At 36.2% G+C, this 22,193-nt stretch overlaps 1 protein-coding gene across 1 annotated transcript in view; it reads right to left on the bottom strand.

The window, feature by feature from the left end:
- SLC12A2 (solute carrier family 12 member 2) overlaps positions 1-22,193 on the bottom strand; it is a 109,443-nt gene that overhangs the window by 60,608 nt on the left and 26,642 nt on the right. Inside the window, exons 2-5 of the mRNA XM_047084140.1 lie at positions 19,305-19,424; positions 17,906-17,981; positions 17,512-17,607; positions 856-995 (exon numbers count right to left, since the gene is read on the bottom strand). Coding sequence (XP_046940096.1) covers positions 856-995; positions 17,512-17,607; positions 17,906-17,981; positions 19,305-19,424 — 432 coding nt within the window. The remainder of the gene's footprint in view (positions 1-855; positions 996-17,511; positions 17,608-17,905; positions 17,982-19,304; positions 19,425-22,193) is intronic.

Below are 22,193 nucleotides of genomic sequence, written 5' to 3'. Positions count from 1 at the left end.
TAAACTGCCCTGTGTTGCTATTTCGAAGTGAAGGCCATTATCCTCCATTTGAATCACCAACTGAGAAATCTGTATATAAACCTGAAAATCCTTTCTCTTTCTCTAATTTCCCATAAGCCCAATAATCATCAAGTCCACTCATTCAACATTTAAAAAAACCTTCCCAGTTCACTACACTTCTCCAGCCTCACTGGTCACTGTTGGAACGTATGCCAGCATCCCTCTCCCAGGATAGCTACAATCTTCTAAATGGTCTCCCTCTCCACCTCTGATCCCTCAGATCCATTCTCTACTCAAGGGCCAGGGGTTTCTTTAGGCACCAATCTGATCACATCCCAGCCCCTAACTCTGATCAAGATTAAGACCACAATTTAACAGCAAACAATACCTTTCCTGATTTGACCCTTTTTTTCCTCTCTTTAGTTTTAAATCTTTGTGCTCTAGTCATAAAGAAATATTTACAGGGTTTTTGTTTTGTTTTGTTTTTTAAACAAACCATACTCTTCCAGGCCTTTGTTTCCTTTTCTTCCCTATTCCCTTCATAGGATGCCCCATTCCTCTGACCTGCCTGCTAACACCTAGACTCCCATCCCTGGAAAACTCTTCCTTACACTCCTGTGCTACCCCCTTTCCTGGACATAGGTTAAGTGATTACCCTTTGTGTTGCCAAGGTCTCCTACAACTACCCACTTGTGACATCGTATCGTCATTATTTTCTTTGTCTATCTTCCACACTAAACTTCTTGAAGGACGTATTTTGCGTCCATGACAGCTTTCCTAGCATCTAACATGGGGAGTGGTACATAACCCCCTCAATAAACATTTGGGAAACCAACGTCTAAAAGGGGAAATTACCTTAAGCAGCTCCACCACAGTTTCTGCAAATCCAACCACATACATAGCAACTGCAACAGCATTGGCAAAAGCGAAGATGAGGCCAATTGCGCCACCAAATTCTGGCCCTAGACTTCTAGATATTAAATAATACGCTCCTCCTAAAAGAAAGAACAAAAAAAGTAGTAAAGTTAGGATTTTAAATGTCAAACAATCCTTTTAATTTCACAAGAATTCAGAAAGCACATGCCTCCCGTAAGCACAGCAGTTAAATTAACGAGCAAGTGGGTGAGCATATTTTCAGGAAGAAACAAAAGAATTCTTAACAACCCACTTCATTCATTAACAGTTCTCAACATCCAGAGAATTCTGCCTGTATCAAATATAAAATCATCCAGCTATTTAAATCCTTATTTTCTCTTCTAAAGCTTAGACTAAAACGGGCAACAGCCTTCTGCTCAGATTCACAGATACCAAGATCATCTCCCGATGGTTTTCTAAGTAGTGCTTTTAATGTTAATGTAACTTTCAAAATCACAGTTGAGATTATTTCAGTTACTTAAATTAATATGGGAATTTGTTGATAATGTGAATATTAAGACTAAGCAAACTTCATAAGAAAATTTCACAAGAAACTGCAAAGAAGCATATGGTGGTCTCCTAAATAGATACAGTTTATATTTTAATAAATCCAGCCTAAATGCAATAGTCAACAAGGACATTAAATGAACTATCATGAATCAAGTGTTTTTCTAACCTAAATATTAACCAGTATTATGATTTTGAGTCAATCTAACGCTTAGTTCTAAGAATTCTTCTAAAATTCTAATTTATTTATGGCCTCTAGGTAATTGTCAAACTTAGTTTTAGTAATAATGAAGTTACATGAAGCTATATACATTTTCTCTTAGATACTAATGAACTGTTTAGTTCATAAGACCATATAATGAAATGCCTTTTAATAGTTGAACATTTCTCCTATTCTTCTAGTATAATGAAGACAAATACAAAAAAAAATCCGATAGTTTAATAAAGTACTAAATACACAAACTTCATTTTGGACATACCTATAATAGGTCTTATAGTTAATTCTATCAATTCTCTCAAAAAAAATATTCTACACTTTAAATCCATCCACCCCAAACTTCCTTAGTTACTTATTTTACCAATTAATCATTTCCACCACCTTGGAAATCTTGGGGAAAAAAACAACAACAACCTAATCCTATGTATTGATTGTGTATGTATGATTGATTGATTATGTATTTTTTTAACTCATGTTTATTTTTGAGAGAGACAGAGAGCAAGCAGGGGAGGGGTAGAGAGAGACGGAGACACAGAATCTGAAGCAGGCTCCAAGCTCTGAGCTGTTAGCACAGAGCCCGACATGGGGCTCGAACCCGTGAACTGTGAAATCATGACCTGAGCCAAAGTTGTATGCTTACCCGACTGAGCCACCCAGGTGCTCCTGGTTTTATGGTTTTTAATCGGATGAAATTACTTAAAAATCTCCCAGAAATATTTTTGAATACTAAAAAGTTCTAATGGACTTATATAAGGACAGTTTTTTATGTCAAATAAAGATCTTAGTGTAAGACTAAATCATAATCTAATCACAGGAAAATTCCTAAAATACTCTATCAAGCCTATATTTAACATATGTTCTCAAAATTGATTTAAACTATTTTTGTTTAATGCCAATACCAACAATGAATTACATATTATTTATCCTGATTTCCTAAATGAGAAAATTAAGTCACCATGAAAGGTTAACTGAAATCAACAATGACTCATGGGTTTCAACAGTTGACAATATAAATTTTAAAATGAGAAACATAACCAACAGGACCTGTAAAAGCAAAGAATTCATCCATCATATGCTTTATAGTTATGATTTCAAGTCTTTCTATTACAAAGAAGAAAAAATATGTATCTTCAGGTGCATTCAATATGCGGGAACGAGAGGGGGAAATTCACCTCAGGAATGATGAATAAAGGTAGGCAAATTCTGACATTCCAGAACTGTATTTTATCTTTTACAAATTAAGATGTGTAAACCTTAAAGTTTCATACCGGTTTTGTTAATTTTTAAAAGATTTGCATTTTTTCCAAGAATATAAGAAGAGCAAATGGATAATAGAAAATAAAAGAGCAGCTGCTGTTCTCCTTATACTTTTACTCCTGATGTAAATGTTCTCTGCCCCGTTTCTTTCACTTCCACTCTTGCTTCCTAGAGGAAACCAGTTTTAAAAGCTGTTTTCCTTTTTTTTTTTCATTAGCATCAAAAGATAGTATTAAAGACCTACTACTCTCAGCCTGGTATTTTACTAATTGGCATAAAGTACATATTTATCTTCAATTTAAATTTGCTTTGTTAAAAATTACACATTCTGGGGTGCCTGGGTGGCTCAATAGGTTGAGTCTCCAACTCCTTACTGTGGCTCAGGTCATAGTCTCACAGTCATGAGATTGAGCTGTATGTGGGGCTCCATTCTAAGTATGGAGCCTGCTTAAGATTCTCCTTCTGTCTCCCTCTGCTTCTCCCCTGCTCACACTCTTTCAAGAAACAAAAAAAAAAAGAGAGATTCAAAAAACTATATAATTTGTGATAGTAATAGAATAATGGAAGAAAACCATATAACCATTTCAGAAGATGTAGGAAATACATGGCAAAATTCAATATCCAACCATGAACAAATATTCTCAGCAATTTAGAAATAGAACTTCCTCAATCTGACAAATGACATCTTCAAAAACCCCACTAACAACTTCTTAGTTGTGATATACTGCACTCATTCCATTTAAGACTGAGAACAAGGTAATGATATCTATTCTCACCACTTCAATTAAACACTGTAGTGGAACTCCTAGCTAATTCAACAAAAGAAAGAAAAAAATCCTAAAAATTGTAAAGACAAAGTGTAAGCCATGTCTATTAACTGATGATACGTCTGTTTATGTTTAGCCAGATCACAGACTACTGGGACTAAAATACAACAAGTCTTTTATTTCTATATATAAGAAACAAAAAAAAATGGAAAATAAAATTTACAAATACCATCTGACACAAAGGACATGAAACATGTAAGGGCAAAGTTAATAATGTATATGCGAGACATCTATACAGAAAAATACAAAACAATGCTATCAGAAACAACAGATCTAAATATATGGATATACCATTTTCATCAACTGTAAGATTCAATACTGTTACCATAACCATTCTTCCCAAAAAAATTAAAAAAAAATTTTTTTTTACTGTTTATTTATTATTGAGAGAGAGAGACACAGAGCATGAGCAGGGGAGAGGCTGAGAGATTGAGAGACAGAATCTGAAGCAGGTTCCAGGCTCTGAGCTGTCAGCACAGAGCCCGACGCAGGGCTTGAACTCACAAATGGCGAGATCATGATGTAAGCCGAAGTCGGACACTTAACCGGCTGAGCCACCCAGGTGCCCTCCAAAAAGATTTTTTTAACGATTTTTAAGTTTATTTTGAGAGAGAGAGTGAGAAAGGCATACAGAGAGGGGCAGAAAGAAAATCCCAAGCAGGCTCTGTGATGTCAGTGCAGAGCCGGATGAAGGTTTGGGTGTCACAAACAACGAGGTCACAGAGTATGAGATCATGACTTGAGCCAAACCCAAGTGTCAGATGCTTAACCAAACGAGCCACCCAGGCACCCCCCAAAATATTTTTAAGGCTGAAATCCCAAAGCCCCACTAAGATTTTATTTTATTTTATTTTGTTACTATTTAGCAGAAAACACCTAATTCAAAAATTTATGTAAAAATGCAAACGACCTAAAAGAGCCAAAACAATCTTAAAAAAGAAAAACAAATTTGGAAGTCTCTGAAATTATAAAGCTAAGCAATCAATACTAACTAGCATAATAGGAGAAACAAAACTTATCAATGAAATAGCATATAGTCTAGACAAAAACACAATAAATTTTTCAACAATGGCACAAAAATTAATTCAACAGAGAAAAGATAGGTCGTTTCAAAAAATGGTGCAGGAACAAGTGGATACGTACACAGTAGGGTAGCAAGAGGAGAAAACCACAACCTCTGTCGCACCAATATTAAAAAATTCCTTTGATGCTACTAATAGTCAAAACCTAAGCTACTATAAAGATTCTAGATAAAACAAAGAAGAGTATCTTTAAGACCTTGGGATAAGCAAAAGATTTCAGGCCAGTAGATAAAAGCTGTACATGAAAACACAAGAATCTGGATTTCATCAAAATAGTAAACTTCTACACTCTGAAACATAGCATTAAAAAAATTATAAAAATGTAGAGGCAAGTCAAAAACTGGGGGGGGGGGAGAAACCCATAATACAGATGTTAGACAAATCACTTGCATTCAGAATATATTTAGAAACTCCTACAAATAAAAAAAGATAACACAATTTAAATATTGGCAAAAGATTTGAATACATTACAAAAGAAGATATACAAGTGGTCATAAACACATGAAAAGATGCTTACCATAATTAATTATCTACAAGAATAGCTATAATTAAAAATACATAACAAGTGTTGGCAGTAACATGGAAAACTTAAGTCTCATATATTCATGGTAGTATAAAATGGTAAAACCACTTTGGAAAACTATTTGGCAATTTCTTATAAATGAGACATATAAATACCCCATGAATCAACAAATCCACTCATAATCTCCCAACATGAATAAAAACATAGACATCGACACAGACTTGTCTAAGAATATTCTTGTCAAGCTTATTCATAATAGCCTCACACTAAAAATAACCCAAATGTCCAACAATAGGTACTAAATAAACAAATTATTGTTACTACAAATGTACAGTCATAAAACAGAGTAATATACAGTAAAATGTATGTAGTAAAATACTACACTACAGCAAACTACTAACATATAGAACGACATGGATGAATTCTAAAAATATTATATTGAGGTATGACACAAAAAGAGTACCTTTTAGGTAATAAAAGCCCACCCTGGGCTAGAGGTGAGGGAATGATTATAAAGGAAGTTTCCAGTATGATAAAAATACTTTGTATTCTGATTGAGCTAGGTTTATATACTTACCAAAACTCACAGAACTGTAAACCTAAAATCTACATTTCACTATGTGTGAATTTTACTTCAATAATATTATTCTAATAAACTGTAAATCTACTTTCAACAACTACCATTTTAAAACTTAAAAAGTATACCCTAGTCAAAATGATATAGCAAAAAATCTTCACGCATGTTAGACTTCGAGAGAAGATTAAATGAATCCCAAGCAAGTTCATCAGCTCACTGATTACAACAAAAGGAGTCAAAAGTTACCTTTAAGATGAACCATGTGTGAAAGTTGTTTTTTAAATTTTTTTTTTTTTCTTCAACGTTTTTATTTATTTTTGGGACAGAGAGAGACAGAGCATGAACGGGGGAGGGGCAGAGAGAGAGGGAGACACAGAATCGGAAACAGGCTCCAGGCTCCGAGCTGTCAGCCCAGAGCCTGACGCGGGGCTCGAACTCACGGACCGCGAGATCGTGACCTGGCTGAAGTCGGACGCTTAACCGACTGCGCCACCCAGGCGCCCCTTGAAAGTTGTTTTTAAAAGGCACTTACATTCATCTATATATCTTTCTGTAAAAAACAAAGAACCCAACCCTAATTCAGGATGAGCACAGAACACCTGCAAAATGAATGGACAGACTGGTGACCCAAATTTTTCATCACCACCTAGCACCCTCCCTCCTTTCCATTTACTTCTGTGGTTGCTGAAGTGTAAGCTCACGGAATCTAAGTACTATAAGGCAACTCACAGGTCATTAAGCCAAACCCCTCATTTTACAGGAGTACACAGAGATTCAGAGAGGTCAGTGAGTATAATAGGTGACTGGTAAAGCAATGAAAAGACCAAAGTGATCTGCTATTTAGTCCCACAAGTAAAATCAACACTAAAAGACTGCCTATTACTATTAAGAATTAATTTAAAACTCCATGGAAAAAAACAAAGCTCTATTACAATTGTACTTTAAACTTAGGAAAAACACTAAAAATCTTTTCCTCGGCTTTTACCTGAAATAAAAAATTTCATGAATGATAAATGGGTAACAAAGGTTTTTGCAAAGTATCCAACATTTTACAAGAAACCGACCTTATCCTGTTTCTTTTTTTAAACAGGAGTCACTGGATTTGACACCTCACTTCCCAGTGAAGTATCTTGCCAATTTTTGTTGTAACGCATTAATCAACGATTACCTTAGCTTTTGCTGATACGAAACACAAAAATGAAAAACCCATAATTAACCAGTGTGCATGTGCATGGTAAGGAGCAATTTTTGACTAGGACCACATTTACTAATCCATCTTTGTAGAAAGTGGAATTATCAGATACAGCTATTATGAAACTATTATGAACGTTCAGAACAAATGAATTCAACATAAATTATATAGAATCTTCAAAACTAAAGTACACAGAGACAAAAAACCCCACAAAACTACAGGCAGGAAGGGAGGAGCAGTACTTAACTATCTTTTGAACACGCACTCTGGATGTCTTACTACCAATTATGCACAAAACAGACATTTCTTAAACCACACATGGCTCTTAGAAGTTCTCATCACAAGGGAAATAACATGTTTTTCTTCTTTTTCCCTTCTATCTGTACAAGATGATAGATGTTAACTAAACTTATTGTGGCAACTAATTCACAATACCATGTAAGTCCACTCATTATGCTGTAAGATCTAAACTTCTTCAGTACTGTATTGTCATTACATCTCAAACTCTAAGAAAATAAAAACTACACATGGCTCAGTTTAGCACTGCATGACTCTTTTTACCTGTTAGCAGGGACTAAATGTTGTTCATTAATGTGAAAGGTATTTTAATATTTAGAAACACCAACAAACCTGTCCAAGTCCAGTTAATTTCTTCTGAACTATTACACTTTCTTTTGTTGTAACTAGTGCTCTTCCTTGGATAAAAGTTGCACAAGAAATCTTATTGTCCAAAATGATGTTAAAATATCAGTCAACAAATGATCATCCTCAGTGCCTCAGGTACGAGTAAGACTGAACAAAATCAAATTTTGACCCAAGTTTTCTATCAAAATGAACTGCTTTCAAAGAGGAGCTTCAAAGTAACTCGATGTAAAATACAAACTAATTCAACTATGAGGTAGAAAAACAATCCCATATAAAATTTGAAGGGTAATGGACTCAGTTAAAATAAAAGCTAATTTAACAAGGTGACACTGTGATGGGTTAATTTTATGTATCAACTTGCCTAGCCCTGGTGCCCAGACATGAGATCAAACATTATATTCTGAATGTTTCTGTGAGGGTATTTTTATTTCATTATTGTTTTTAAAGTTTATTTATTTTGAGACAGAAAGAGAGTGTGAGCCGGGGAGGGGCAGAGAGGGGGAGAGAATCCCAAGCAGGATCCAGTCAGTCAACATGGAGCCAGATACGGGGCTTGACCTCACCAACTGTGAGATCACGACCTAAGCCAAACCAAGAGTGAGATGCTTAACGAACTGAGCTACCAGGCAGCCCTGTGTGAGGGTGTTTTTAGAGGAGATTTACATTTAATTGGTGGAATGTAAGTAAAGCAGTTTGCCCACCATAACGTGGGTGGGTCTCATTCCATCAGCTGAAGGCCTGAATGGAACAAAAACAAACCTCTCCGTAGCAAGAGGGAGTTCTGCAGGAGACAGCTTTCAGACATCAACTGAGAACACCTTGTCTCTGGGTCTCCAGACTGCTGACCTACCCTGCAGGTCTTAGATTTCCCAGCCTCCATTACTACGTGAATCAAGTCCTTCAAATACGTCTTTCTAGACACACACAGACACAAACACACCTTATTGGTTCTGTTTCTCTGGACACCCCAACTACAAAAGTATTACAAGGTAAATATACAGAAATCCATCATATTTCCATATACCAGCAAGAAACAGTAAGAAACTATATCTTACAATAGCACAAAAACCAGGAAATACTAAAAAATATCCTCAAAATCTGTGTACTAAAACTTTAAGAACTAGAGAGAGATAAAGCATATTTATGAAATGAGAGCCCTAACAGTTGTTAATTCTCCCCAAGCTGATCTCTATACTGAACCCAAGTTCATCTAAATTCCAGCAAGACAGTTCTCAAAAACTGACAAGATAATTCTAAAATATATATGGAAAGGCAAGAGAACTAGAATAGCCAAGACAATTTTGAAAAAGGGCAAAGTAGAAGGAGCTATAATACCCAACTTCAGGCATTACTATAAACCACAGTACCAAGATAGTATGGTGTTAGATTAAGGGCAAATCTGCAGACAATGTACCAAGAGAGAGTCCAGAAACAGACCGACACATGTAGGGTCAATTAATTATTTTCCAGATTTACTGAGATATAACTAACATATAACATTGTATAAGATACACAGCGTGATGGAGGCACCTGGGTGGCTCAGTCAGTTAAGCATCGCGGTCTTGATTTCAGCTCAGGTCATGATCTCACAGGTTGTGTGTGGGATCGAGCCCACGTCAGGCTCTGTGCAGATAGTGCAGTGTGTGCTGCAGATTCCCTCCCTCTCCCTTCCCCTGCTCACACTCTCTCCAAAAAAATAAACCATTAAAAAGACACATAATGTAACGTGCTGATACACATACATATTGCAAAATGTTTACCAGCATAAGGTTAATATATTCTTTACCCCACAGAATTTCCATTTGTGCTGTTTTATGGTAAGAACATTTAAGATCTACTCTCAGGAACTTTCGAATATACAATACTAATTATAGTCTGCATGTTGTATGTTAGATCCTCAGAACTTACTCTGCTTGTAACTTTAAGTCTGACCAACTTCCTCATCACTTCCTTTGCTCATCAACCCCTGGTAGCAACTTTTCTACAATCTGTTTCTAGGAGTTTGGCTTTTTTAGATTCCACATATGAGTGAGATTATATAGTATTTGCTTTTTCTAACTTATTTCACTTGGCACAGTGCCCTCAAGGTTCATCTATGTTGTTGCAAATGGCAACGTCTCCTTTTAAGGCTAGATAATACTCCGTTGTGTGTGTGAGAATGTGTGTTGTTTTTTTCATGCATTCATTCACTGATGAACACTTAGGTTGTTCCCAAGGCTTAGCTATTGTGAATAATGCTGCAATGAACACAAGAATGGCAACATCTCTAACAAATAGTAATTTCACTTCCTCTGAATAAATATCAAGGAAGTGGGACTGCTGGATGATATGGTAGTTCTATTTTTTGAGGAACCTCCATCCTGCTTTCCACAGTGGCCATACCAATTTTCACTGCCAACGGTGCAATAGGTTCCCTTTTCTCTACATCCTCACCAGCAGTTACGGTCTCTTATCTTTTTGAAAATAACCATTCTAACAGGTGTGAGGTGATAATTCATTGTGGTTTTGATTTGCATTTCCCTGATTATTAGTGATGTTGAGCTCCTTTTCATGAACTTGTTGTCTTCTTTGGAGAAACATCTATTCAGGTACTTTGCCCATTTTTAGTTTTTATTATTTTTTTAATGTTTATGTATTTTTGGGAGAGACAGAGTGAGCGGGGGAGGGTCAGAAAGAGAGGGAGACACAGAACCCAGGTTCTGAGCTGTCAGCACAGAGCCCTACACAGGGCTCAAACCACAAACTGCAAGATCATGACCTGAGCCAAAGTCAGACACTTAACCAATGAGCCACTGGGGCGCCTTGCCCATTTTAAAATCAGATTGTTTGGTTTGTTGCTATTGAACTATGTAAGTTCTCTATTTTGGATATTAACCCCTTATCAGATACATGATTTGCAAATATTTTCTCCCATCCTGTAGGTTGTCTTTTCATTTTGCTGATTGTTTCTTATGCAGTTCAGAAGTTGTTGCTTTTTGTTTGATGTTTGCTTTTGTCATTTTGTTGATTTTTGCTTTTGTTCTCGTGCTTTTCCTGTTGTATCCAAAACATCACTAGCAAGACAAATGTTAAGGGGCTTTTTCCCTATACTTTCTTCTAGGAATTTCATGGTTTTAGGTCTTAAATTTAAGTCCTAAATCCATTTTGAGTTAGTTTTTATGAGTGATTTAAGATACAGTTCCAATTTCTTTTGCATGTGAATATCCAGTTCCCATTTAAGAGCCTACTGTTTTTGCAATGAGTATTCTTAGCTCCCTTGTCAAATACTACATGACTCTATACGCATAAGTTTATTTCTGGGCTCTCAATTCTATTCCACAGGTCTATGTACCTTTTTATGTTGCTACAATACCATTTTGATTACTACAGCTTTGAAATATAGCTTGAAATCTGGAAATGTGATGTCTCCAGCTTTTTTCTCTCTCAGGACTGTTGGACTCTTCAGGGTCTTTTATGGTTCCATGATAATTTTTCCCATTTCTGTGAAAAATGCCATTAGATTTTGACAGGAATTACATTGAATTAATATTGAAGGAACCTAACTGGCCATCAATAGACGAATGGACAAGGAGAATGTGGTATGTATACATAATGGAACATTACACAGCCATAAATAAGAATGAGATTGTGTCATTTGAGACAACATACATGGACCTAGGCAGGATTACGCTATGTGATCTAAGTCACACTGACAAAGACAAAAAACCATGATTACACTCCTAAGTGGAATCTAAAATAACCAAAAAAAAAAAAAAAAAAAAACAACCAAAAAAAAAAAACCCTACTTAAACTCCAGATGAATAAACAAACAAAAAGCAGAATTCAGACCTATAAATACTGGTAACAAACTGATGGTTGCCAGAGGGAAGGCAGATGGGGAATTGGGCAGAGTGGGTGAAGAGGAGAGGAAGATACAAGCTTCCGATTATGGAAGGAATAAGTCAGAATGGGAATAAAAGGCACAGCACAATACTCAATATATTGTAATAGCGATGTAATGACACAGATGGTAGTTACCCCTGTGAAAATATTATAATGTAACAACTTGTCAAATCACTAAGTTGTGTGTCTAGAACTATGTAACATTGTGGGTCAAGTACACTCAAAAAAAAAAAAAAAAAAAAAAAGGTTCAAAATTTCTAACTAATAAAAATCTCCAGAAAGCTGTTAGCCACCGAACAGATGAAAATGAAGTTTGTGACCAAACATCCTTTGTTTACTGTGGATGAAATGATCACTATATATAATATGAATCATCTATATACTCTACTGTATCTGTGGAAATTTCATTAAATAAAGGTTTTGTTGATGTACTGAGGAAGAGACAAATCAAAAGGTCAAAATAACGAAAAAGTCATAAACTTACGAATGAGAAAGTAAACTATTTAACATTTACTGTTCAAAATTCATCTAATATGTTTAGAAAATACACCAGAATTTTACAGCAATAAACCACCTACTTCTGTATACTGACAAATCAGTTTATCCAAAGCCACCTTGTGTTAACATTCTGAGGAACGATTTTGAGAATACAATGGGGCAATAATGGACCCAAAAGGATCCAATATCCATTTTGGTTACTGTTCTAGGAAATACATTCTAATACCCTGGTTTACCAATACACAATACTTTGTGTGCCTGTTAACACTGGTCAAATTTGCTGTATTCTGTTGTCATTATTCAGTCAAGTAGAGAAAGATGTGTGAACCAACACGGAATCTTCTGACTAGGACTGAGTGCTATATTACCACTGCAACTGATCACTTTAAATATTAAACTTGAAGAGTCAAGACATAGAGCCCTAATTCTGCAGTAGACAATTTCAGAATGACATTCAAGTATTTTTAATCATTAACGACTGACAAAATTGAAATGCCACTAAGTAAGTCAAAGAGAAAACCCAAATGAAAAATTATTTACAACTACTTGCCAGATTCACATTTGAGCCACTTGTGGTTTGTTAAGTCATGTTTTTACTAAACTGAAAACACAATGTTATGTTGAAGTCTAATAAAACCTCATAATACAACTGTTACAGAACTGCTTTTTACAGCTTCTTCAAACATTTCACTGATCTGGAAAGCTGTAATTTGAAAGAAATTAGCAATAAAAGGAAAGAACTATGGAGCTTATTTCTAAGTTACAACTCATTGCTTGGTGATGAAAGGAATGAATAGTTACATAATAGACTAAACAAAAAATTGCACAATCAATGATAATCTGATTTTACTAATACAGAAAGCACTTTCTGTCACTTAGAATCCATGTGAAAAATGTTAGGATTACTTCCAATATTTAGTTTTACCTATATACAGAATGAGGAGGTCTTCAATTATTTCAGCAAAATGAAACAGAAGTATATAAAGACAATCCTGACATACTGCAGAAACTTAAAGATTCATCAGTAAAACCTGCATAACATTTAAATTTGTTGAAAAAATTAGTGTGTTTCATTTTCGCTCTCTTCATCCGTACAAATTATACATGGAACTAACAACTATGATGCATTAAATCTGATAATGTAGGTCAAAAGCATGTTATCATGCCCAGCAGTTATGTTTCAAAAAATAATTGCCACTATTATCTGAACACAGCTCCAAGAAAATAGGATCTTGTCTGACAGTGATGGTTACAAACCCAGTGCCTGTCACCAAGAGCTCAACAATTACCTGTTGAGTGACTGAAATACAAGTAATATAAAATTTCACCTTGGTCATTTATGTTGATTTTACATGTTCAGAACTACTCCTCTGAATTTGGTGTAACCTGAATTTTTATCTGAAACTGCACTAATCTCTGTTTTCAACTTAACCCTCAGGTCATATAACACAATACAATGAACAACTAGTATTTACACTTTCATGTTATAAAAGGCTGCCTCTGCTTGTCCTCTATGTCATAAATGAGTTCATATTCACAGACTAATTATTTGTGGATGGAAGAACTTTGGCCTGTGACATGTAGAAAATGCATATCTCAGTGAAAGCAGCCGCTGGCCAGCACCATCTGGGTTGCGGAACTCGTTGAACATGACACAGGTCAATTCTGTAAAACCCAGGTCTCAACACGGACAGGATTTGTGGCACAGTAAAGAGCTCTGGGCTCCTGACTATCTGTACAATGTATGTGTCTGTTGGGCTAAGGACTATGCCAGAGATGAAGGTAAAGATGTGCCAAAGTTACTCAGCACTGCTCCTCTTATTCTGTGCAGGGAGAGAACTGAGGGGATGATGCTCTCACCTGCTAGTAGTTGTAATGATTATCCAAACATCATTACTAAAATCTAATCAAGCCCAAAACTAAGCATCTTATATTTTTTAAGTTCTGACTTTTTTTTTTTTTAAAGAAACCCTGAACGTTGTTATATTATTTTTATCCTAGACTTCATAACTGGACATTATATTTGTTTATAAGTTAGCAGTTATTTCATATTTAAAAAAACTACACTTTTCTAAATTGGTATCTGTTTAATCTCCAAAATGCACTGTTAAAGCCAATGTTAAGGTTACTTGGTAAACTTAAACCTCTCCTATGGCAAAAAGCACATAGGAAAAGTATACATTTCACATACTGCCACACAGCTGGAAACATACCCTAGAAACCAAGAATAAAATATTATTCAATATTAATAAAATATAAATCAATGTATAAGTTAAGAATCAAGATAAACTGTTGAACACTACCTCAAGTAGTTCTTTATATTAATAAGATAACTAGGCAAGTTCAAAAGGAGTCTCTCCAAATTAAAACCACTATAGAGAGCAACCACAACTTTTCAGTAAAATATTTCCTTGTTAATTCCCTTAATAATCAATCATAGAAAATTGAGATGGGCCTCAAAACATCACTATTCCCATGATACCCTTCCATTTCTCCATTAGATATCTAAATATCTAAGCCTTCAGCACCCTGACCCTATGGACACTTCTAGCTCCATTCCTCTCTTCCCTATGTAGCCCTTTTAAGAGAGGAAGTGAAAATCAATCCTCAGTGATGGGGCTAGAGGAGATCCAAACTTGGCACTCTTGGTCCCAACCCACTAAAAGACAAAGTAGTTTACAGTTACAAATGGCAAACAAACTCACACCTATACATGAGTTTTAAACCCTAACTCTCTCCCTCTTTTTCTCCTTAGAAAACTATGTCAGATAAGGATTCCTGGGTGCCTGACTGGCTCAGTCAGTGGAATGTGTGACTCTTGATCTCAGCGTTGTGAGTTTGAGCCCCATGTTGGGTGTACACATTACTTGAAAAAGGGGGGGGGGGGTGGGATTCTTGTTCCAGAGACATTCCCAGTCTGGAATTTGATCTAGTCATCCTATAGTGTCATTTACTAAGTTCCTGTCTCCCTTGCATATTATATAAAATGCTTCCTGGAGCTACAGGCAATGACATAGTTCAGATTCAATTTCTCAGAAAACAATCGTTCAGATACTTTTATTGAGTAAAGGGCTTACAAAGTTGGAACATTTTAATTTTCTTTCCTTCTTCGCTTATCACATAGAATAATTATCAGAGAAGAAATCTCATCAATTTCTTGCTTACACTGAGTTTAGGTAAGGACACTTTCATTCAAGAAAGCTTGATTCAACAGGAGATTCTTTATATTTATTTATCAATTTTGCTAATAAGTTAGTTCCCTAGCATTCTTCAAAGGTAAAAAAAAATGAAAAGATCTTTTTTTGTGGTGTCTGTGAACCTAAGGATTTTATCATATATTATATCTTCATTCAAAACAGTTATTAGTAGTAGTACTGCTGTTCAAATTATCCAAACTTAGGTCAGTGTTAGCTTCTTCAAGTTGGCTCCTGGGTCCTTTTGACCTGAAACCAAGCACCTTTGTTACCTCTCTACTTTCCAATGTGAAAAGATGTCTAGGCTCTTGTAGTACATTTCCTGCCCAGATCTGGAAATCAATTGTTTCTCTAAGGTCCCCTGGTTCCTCTGAATGAAAAATACACAACATAGGCACTAGGGGTGCTCACTGCTACTGGGCTGGTCATTTGTTACAGGGAATTTTTATGCAAAGAAGTAAGCGACAGGGACTTTTGGAATAAAACGTGTGAATCACAATATATTCAATTTAGAATCATGACTATAGGATGCAATATATTCTCGCCAGAGTTAGACTTGAATCTACTTTGTGGAACATAAATAAATCCCATTATGGCTGTCCAAGTCCATGAAGCAGATAGAGGTGACAGAAGGGGCTTACAGTCATTGAAAAAAAAAACTCCACGAAACTTTCACTGCAGGTGATGAAACAACTTTTTTATATTCTGTCAACAATCAGCCAAATTTCCAAAGTCACCAACAAGTGAAAATTGAATGCCTTCTAGCAAAGTTTCAAAGTTTGTGGTCAAAGTCTCTAAAGTACGTGTACTCATGGATATATATAAAAACTACTGGCAGTATCAAAAGATGAAATGGCTTTTCAGTCATGATGTAGGAGAATCTATGCTTCCCCTAAGTCTGTGTTCACATGGAGAATAACAGTCTGTGGGATTCATGCTGCTAACGGCTTCATGCCCCAGTGCCCCCATTGAGGCTTACAACCTAGACTGGAAAGCCTGAAGATAGGGACAAGTTCTTTGGTGACTTGCTGGTCCCCACAAGTACCTAACACCGCATTCGTTTCTCCTTTCACTTCTATTGCCCAGAATGGAAGTAGCGGAAATAAAAGAAGCATGGGGCACCCAGTACGCAAGAAGCCAATAAGAAAGTCTCACTGTAGCCTGACGAAACACTTTTGGACAAATCCATACCTTACACCACGATATGGCTCAGTGTAGACTCATGTACACATAAAACTTCAGCCAACAGTCATGCATGCTCAGCACGGCCATAATCATATTGCTACTAGCTTCCCCCCAGGGCCACAGTGATTTGGATATTCTGGTAAGTAAGAAATAGGAAGACGATGAGGAAGAATGAAAGGCTCAATGTAGTTCTCTAAATAGCTGATGCAGATAAAACAGAAATTGTGTATACATAATGTCAAACTGATCTGTAAAATAGGTGAGGCAGATGGTACAGGTTGATCCTCTTGCCAGTCGATCCACTCTGACAACTTTACAGGAGATGCTAAAGTCCATGTTCTCCCCTTTCTCTAGGGATCTCCTCATTCCAGCTAAATGACGGGTTCTGATTTGGAAAATGGAATTCTTCTCTTCTTCTTCCAAGAGGTCCCAAAGCCATTCCCCTGATCTCCTGGGTTCTCTCCCTTGGCAGGAGGGGGGCGGGGGCGAGGTAAAATCTCACAAGGCAGATCTTGTGGACTCCAACGAAAGAGGCCTCAGGGAACCCAAAGAAGAGACCAAGACTTGATAGTGTGGATTCCGAGTTCTGGGCGTAATATACCAGCTGTCAGGTCATGGGAAAAGAACTCTGTCAAAGTTCCCCTAAATGGGAAGAATGAGATTACACCTATAGAATACTAAACAAATACTGGATGCATGCCACTCATCTAAGGGCTGAAATCTGGGAGGAGGCAATAAGGGGCAACCCAACTGAGAAGAAATCGGTTAGAAGCTCCATTCTTGCTACAAAATACATTGAGCATCCTAAGTAACTGGACACATACATGTTTTTGTATAGGCTGAAATAAAATTTTATATTTAAATATACTAGTTTGAAAGTGCTCAGTATCATTTCTCACCTCTACAGACCTATGTTGCTTTTTGAAAGGTAAAAAATAATTTAAAAATTTAAACCTCACTTTATTAGTAACAGTAATCTCGTAACAATGATGTGAGAAGACTGAATTTACCTCCTCGGACAAATCCATTAGTAGCTATTGCTGATGTAGACAATCCTGTGATAGTTGTCACAACAGTGGCCATTATAATTACAACAACCGACAGACCTTGAGGGGAAAAGAAAAGAGGCTGAGAAATACTTATTTCAACTTGCTATATCTAGAAAAGGTTAATAAACCTAATTTACGTTATAGTGAAGAATTACCTTATTTTTACCCCATTTTAGAAAAACCAAACCAAAATTATAAAAAAAGGAACATTAAGACAACAATCTGATACAAAGAAAAAACAGCGTACAATAATTTCTAATTGTTTGAATTTTAGGAGGTTCCCAGGCTAGATGAGCACACAGCTACTCTGCTTACTCATTCTCAAGTGAATCAAGCAGTATGGAACTTCGCTTACCTATTCCAGCTTGACCCACAATCCACGACAACCTAATGAAGAGCATCACACCCCAAATGTTCAACATACAACGTACCTAGAAAAGAAAAGAAGCCAAGTTACAGATGAAGCAAAGTGATCAAACATAGTACATCAGTAAATGTTAAACTAGCCAAAAGGAGGATAACATACATTTAGAACTATAGAAAATCACTTTAAATCTCTTATCCTTTTCTTTATATTATTTTTAAAAGAATTTACTGAGAGCTAAAATGTAAGCTAATTTAAGGATAATATAACACACACACAGCAGCAAAAGCAACTGAACAAGGTAAAAGGGTATTTTAAGACTTCAACCCTAAGAAAGTAGTTCCTGTTCCCATTTATCAAAGCAACTAGGTTTAATTTTTGCTTGTTCTTTATCAACAGACTTATTTCCTGATTCCTTCAGAAGATTCAGGTATTACAAAATATCTGTCAACACAAAATGACAATTGTTCACACGTTTTATTTTTTAAAGTATATTTATTTTTAAGTAATCTCTACACCCAGTGTGGGGCTCAAACTCACCACCCCAAGATCAAGAACTGCACACTCCTTTGATTGAGCCAGCGAGGTGCTCCTCACACATCTTTTAAAACTCTCAACTATTTGACAGAGCTTCCTGTATTTATTTTTACTTTTATTTATTATGCTTACACATAGAACATAGTCTTCTAAAATATGAACATTTAAGAATAGGCAAAGAGCACTACCTGGAGCTTCACATTTACTCTGTTCATTAAAAGTGATGAAAGTACTCCTAGAAGTGGGACTTCTCCTCGACTTCTTTTCTAAATGTCAACACAACTCTTAAGTACCCCCAAAGTCTAAATGGCAGGGCCTTTTAGTTTACCTGTCTACTCTAGTCAATTCCTTAGAGCCTATGTGAACACAGAAAAACAGAAGCAAATCTGAAACTAAGTCACTCAAACCTATCTAGTGAAGTGACCTCAACACTTAAGAAAACAATTTCTCCTTTATTTTGTTCCTCATTAACTTTTATACGTTTCTCTTCGAGAAAATAATGGCATAGCAGAAAAGGAAGCAGGAATCTATCAGCTCTATTGCCTGTTCAGCTTTCTTGATTCTGATGCTTCCAACAATTTCATCATTTCATACTTAATTTCTGACAAATGACAATATGTGAGATTTATAAGAGGTAACAGAATATAATTTAGAGGAAATCAACTATAGTATGATTCCATTAATACATATATCCTGTTTCCTTTACTGAATTTAATACAAGAAAAAGAGGTACATGTTATTAATATGGTCTTCTGTAACAGACAAGCTCTCTTGAGAAATGATAAGAATATTAGGAAGATTTTCTAATAAAAAGAAATGTTGTAACTCTAAAATTAAGTCTATAGGTACGTACTAATACACCCTTGATCCAGCCAAACTTCACAACTCCTTTACTTTCCGCAGCATACGTGACCACAGCATCTCTGGTTGGAGTACTTTCTTCCCCATTGGCAAAGCCGTCCTCAAAAGGTTCCTGGTAATAAAAGAAGTGTGAATTATTCATTATTTGAAGTTCACAATCACCTGATAAAGACAAATATCACTAAATACATTTAGTCATGTTTAAGAGGATACAGATTTCCAAGAATCAAGGGAGTCTGCATATTTTACCTAAGAAAAAAAATGTACAGCACATATTTTACCTTTAAAAAAAAAATGTAGAGCAACAAAGTAGAGGAAAACCTTAATTAATGAGTGTTTAAAAAATTTAAATCTCATCATGACAGTAAACCCATTTTAATCATTTCAAATTTTAATTACACTTTGGTGGTGTCTGGAGAACAAATACTGTTTGCTAAGTATAGGCTTAGCTAAGTAAGTCAATTCAGACTTTGTTTCTCTGGCCACAACTTTACAGTATTTGGTTGGCATCCTTCCTACAAATGAAATTACAACATTAACAATTTAAAACTCCTCATCACCAATGAACAGGTTTCCCCCTATAGTCCGTTATGGCCGGATTCCCAAGATTCATTCCTAACTCCTGCCTTTACGCACTCTTCATCTGCATTCAACCATTTAGTGCTTTTTTTCCATTGTAATTTTTCTCAGATTCAGACATGAACTGGTTTTTATCCTTCATGTCTGATTGTATTATTCTTATATTTTGTTCTCTAGCTTCCCTCTCTCTCTCCCTCTTCCTTTAGTTTTCTTGTTCAGTTCCAATACACCCAAGATAAATGACACATTTCAAAACGAGGAACAACGTTATTAAACAGGTCATGAAGGGTGAAGGGAGGTGTTGGGGCAGGGAAAATGCTTTATGTCTAGAATCATGTCCCTGACACTATCCCCATAATTTTTCTTTACCTGTATGTCAACAGCAGGGAACAAAATACAGCTGTGTTTTTAATCTCATTCTTTAAATGGGGAAAAATCAACTAAATTATCATATAACCCTCAAACCTGTCATCCAGATTTCCTACCATACTTTTTTAAGCCATTTTCAGTGGTTCATACTCTCTAGTGATTTCCTAATACAAATATTTTTCACAGAATTGAGCTATACCAGATGCTGTGTTACCAGAGAGAAAAATCTATGTCATAACCCTAAGTTTTCTTTTTCGCTTGACCAGTATCTATTAGGCAAGTAAACTCATTAAATTCCATTTAATGTATTGTATTTCTTAAGATCAACCTGGATCAGCTCTTACATTCCATATTTAGTTGAATGACTACTAATTCTTAGGTTTGGAAGCCACATAAGAAACATTGTAGGTTAGATGCAATAATTTCTTTAAATATATTTTTTCAAATTATTTTACCTAGGCTTTTTTTTTTTTAATTTTTTTTTCAACGTTTTTTTTTATTTATTTTTGGGACAGAGAGAGACAGAGCATGAACGGGGGAGGGGCAGAGAGAGAGGGAGACACAGAATCAGAAACAGGCTCCAGGCTCCGAGCCATCAGCCCAGAGCCTGACGCGGGGCTCGAACTCACGGACTGTGAGATCGTGGCCTGGCTGAAGTCGGACGCTTAACCGACTGCGCCACCCAGGCGCCCCTTACCTAGGCTTTTTAATTACAATAAAAAAACAATCTAATTTTCAACTAATCCTCATTCTCCATTAAAAGACAAGGCAATAACTTCACCTACGTGAAACATACAAAAAACAAGTCCGCCTAAGATCACGAAGAACTTAAACATGAATGTTAGTGTTAACCACAAATCTGTGATAGTTGACAGAATTCTAAAAACAGAGCCTACGGGACATAAATTATAATAATTGCCCTTATAACTCACAGTTTCATGACTACTATCTTCGGCATCAATGATTACGGTTCTGTACTCTAAGAAGATTGCCCCAAGCGTATGGTATATAGAACCACTCCCATTAACAAAAATTAATTAACTTAATCTGCTATACTTTTTTCACAGATTTATGGAGATATAATTCATATACCACACAACTCACCCAATTAGAGTACACATGTCAATGACTTTTAAATTTTTTTTTTTCAACGTTTATTTATTTTTGGGACAGAGAGAGACAGAGCATGAATGGGGGAGGGGCAGAGAGAGAGGGAGACACAGAATCGGAAACAGGCTCCAGGCTCTGAGCCATCAGCCCAGAGCCCGACGCGGGGCTCGAACTCACAGACCGCGAGATCGTGACCTGGCTGAAGTCGGACGCCTAACCGACTGCGCCACCCAGGCGCCCCTGTCAATGACTTTTAGAAAATTCACCAAGTTTCACCATTATCACCACAATCACACAATCAATTTTAGAAAATTTTCATCATCTCAAAAAGAAATTCCAAGCCCATCAGCAGTCATTCCCATTTCTCCTTTGCTCCAGCTCCTGGCAATCACTTATCAACTTTCTGTCTGTGTGGATCTCCTATTCTGACATTTCATACAAATGGAATGGAATCATGTGATGTGTGGCCTCTGTCTGTGGCTTCTTTCACCCAGTGTAACCGTTTTCAAGATTCATCCATATGTTGTTTCAGTACTTCACTCTTTTTTATTGCCAAATAATATCCCATTGTATGGATATACCACATTTGTCTATTTGTTCTTCGCTTGATGAACATTTGAGCCCATTCCACATTATGGCTGCTATGAAATATGCTCCTGTGAACATGTGTGCACAAGATTTTGTGTGGACATACATTTTCATTGGAATTGAAAACAGAATTTTCAATTCCAGTGGAATTGCTGGCTCTCATTTTTGAAATGACTACTTCTGGTCATTTTTTTTCTTTGGTATCAGACTGCAGAGTGTCACTCCTCATTTCAGT

This window comes from Lynx rufus, unplaced genomic scaffold, assembly GCF_022079265.1.
Source record: "Lynx rufus isolate CCGP_SWC_20201006 ecotype Redwood Valley unplaced genomic scaffold, mLynRuf1.p SCAF_1, whole genome shotgun sequence".
NCBI classification, from domain to species: domain Eukaryota; kingdom Metazoa; phylum Chordata; class Mammalia; order Carnivora; family Felidae; genus Lynx; species Lynx rufus.
Note: the sequence above shows the minus strand (reverse complement) of the source record. Positions and strands in the feature narration are given on the sequence as shown.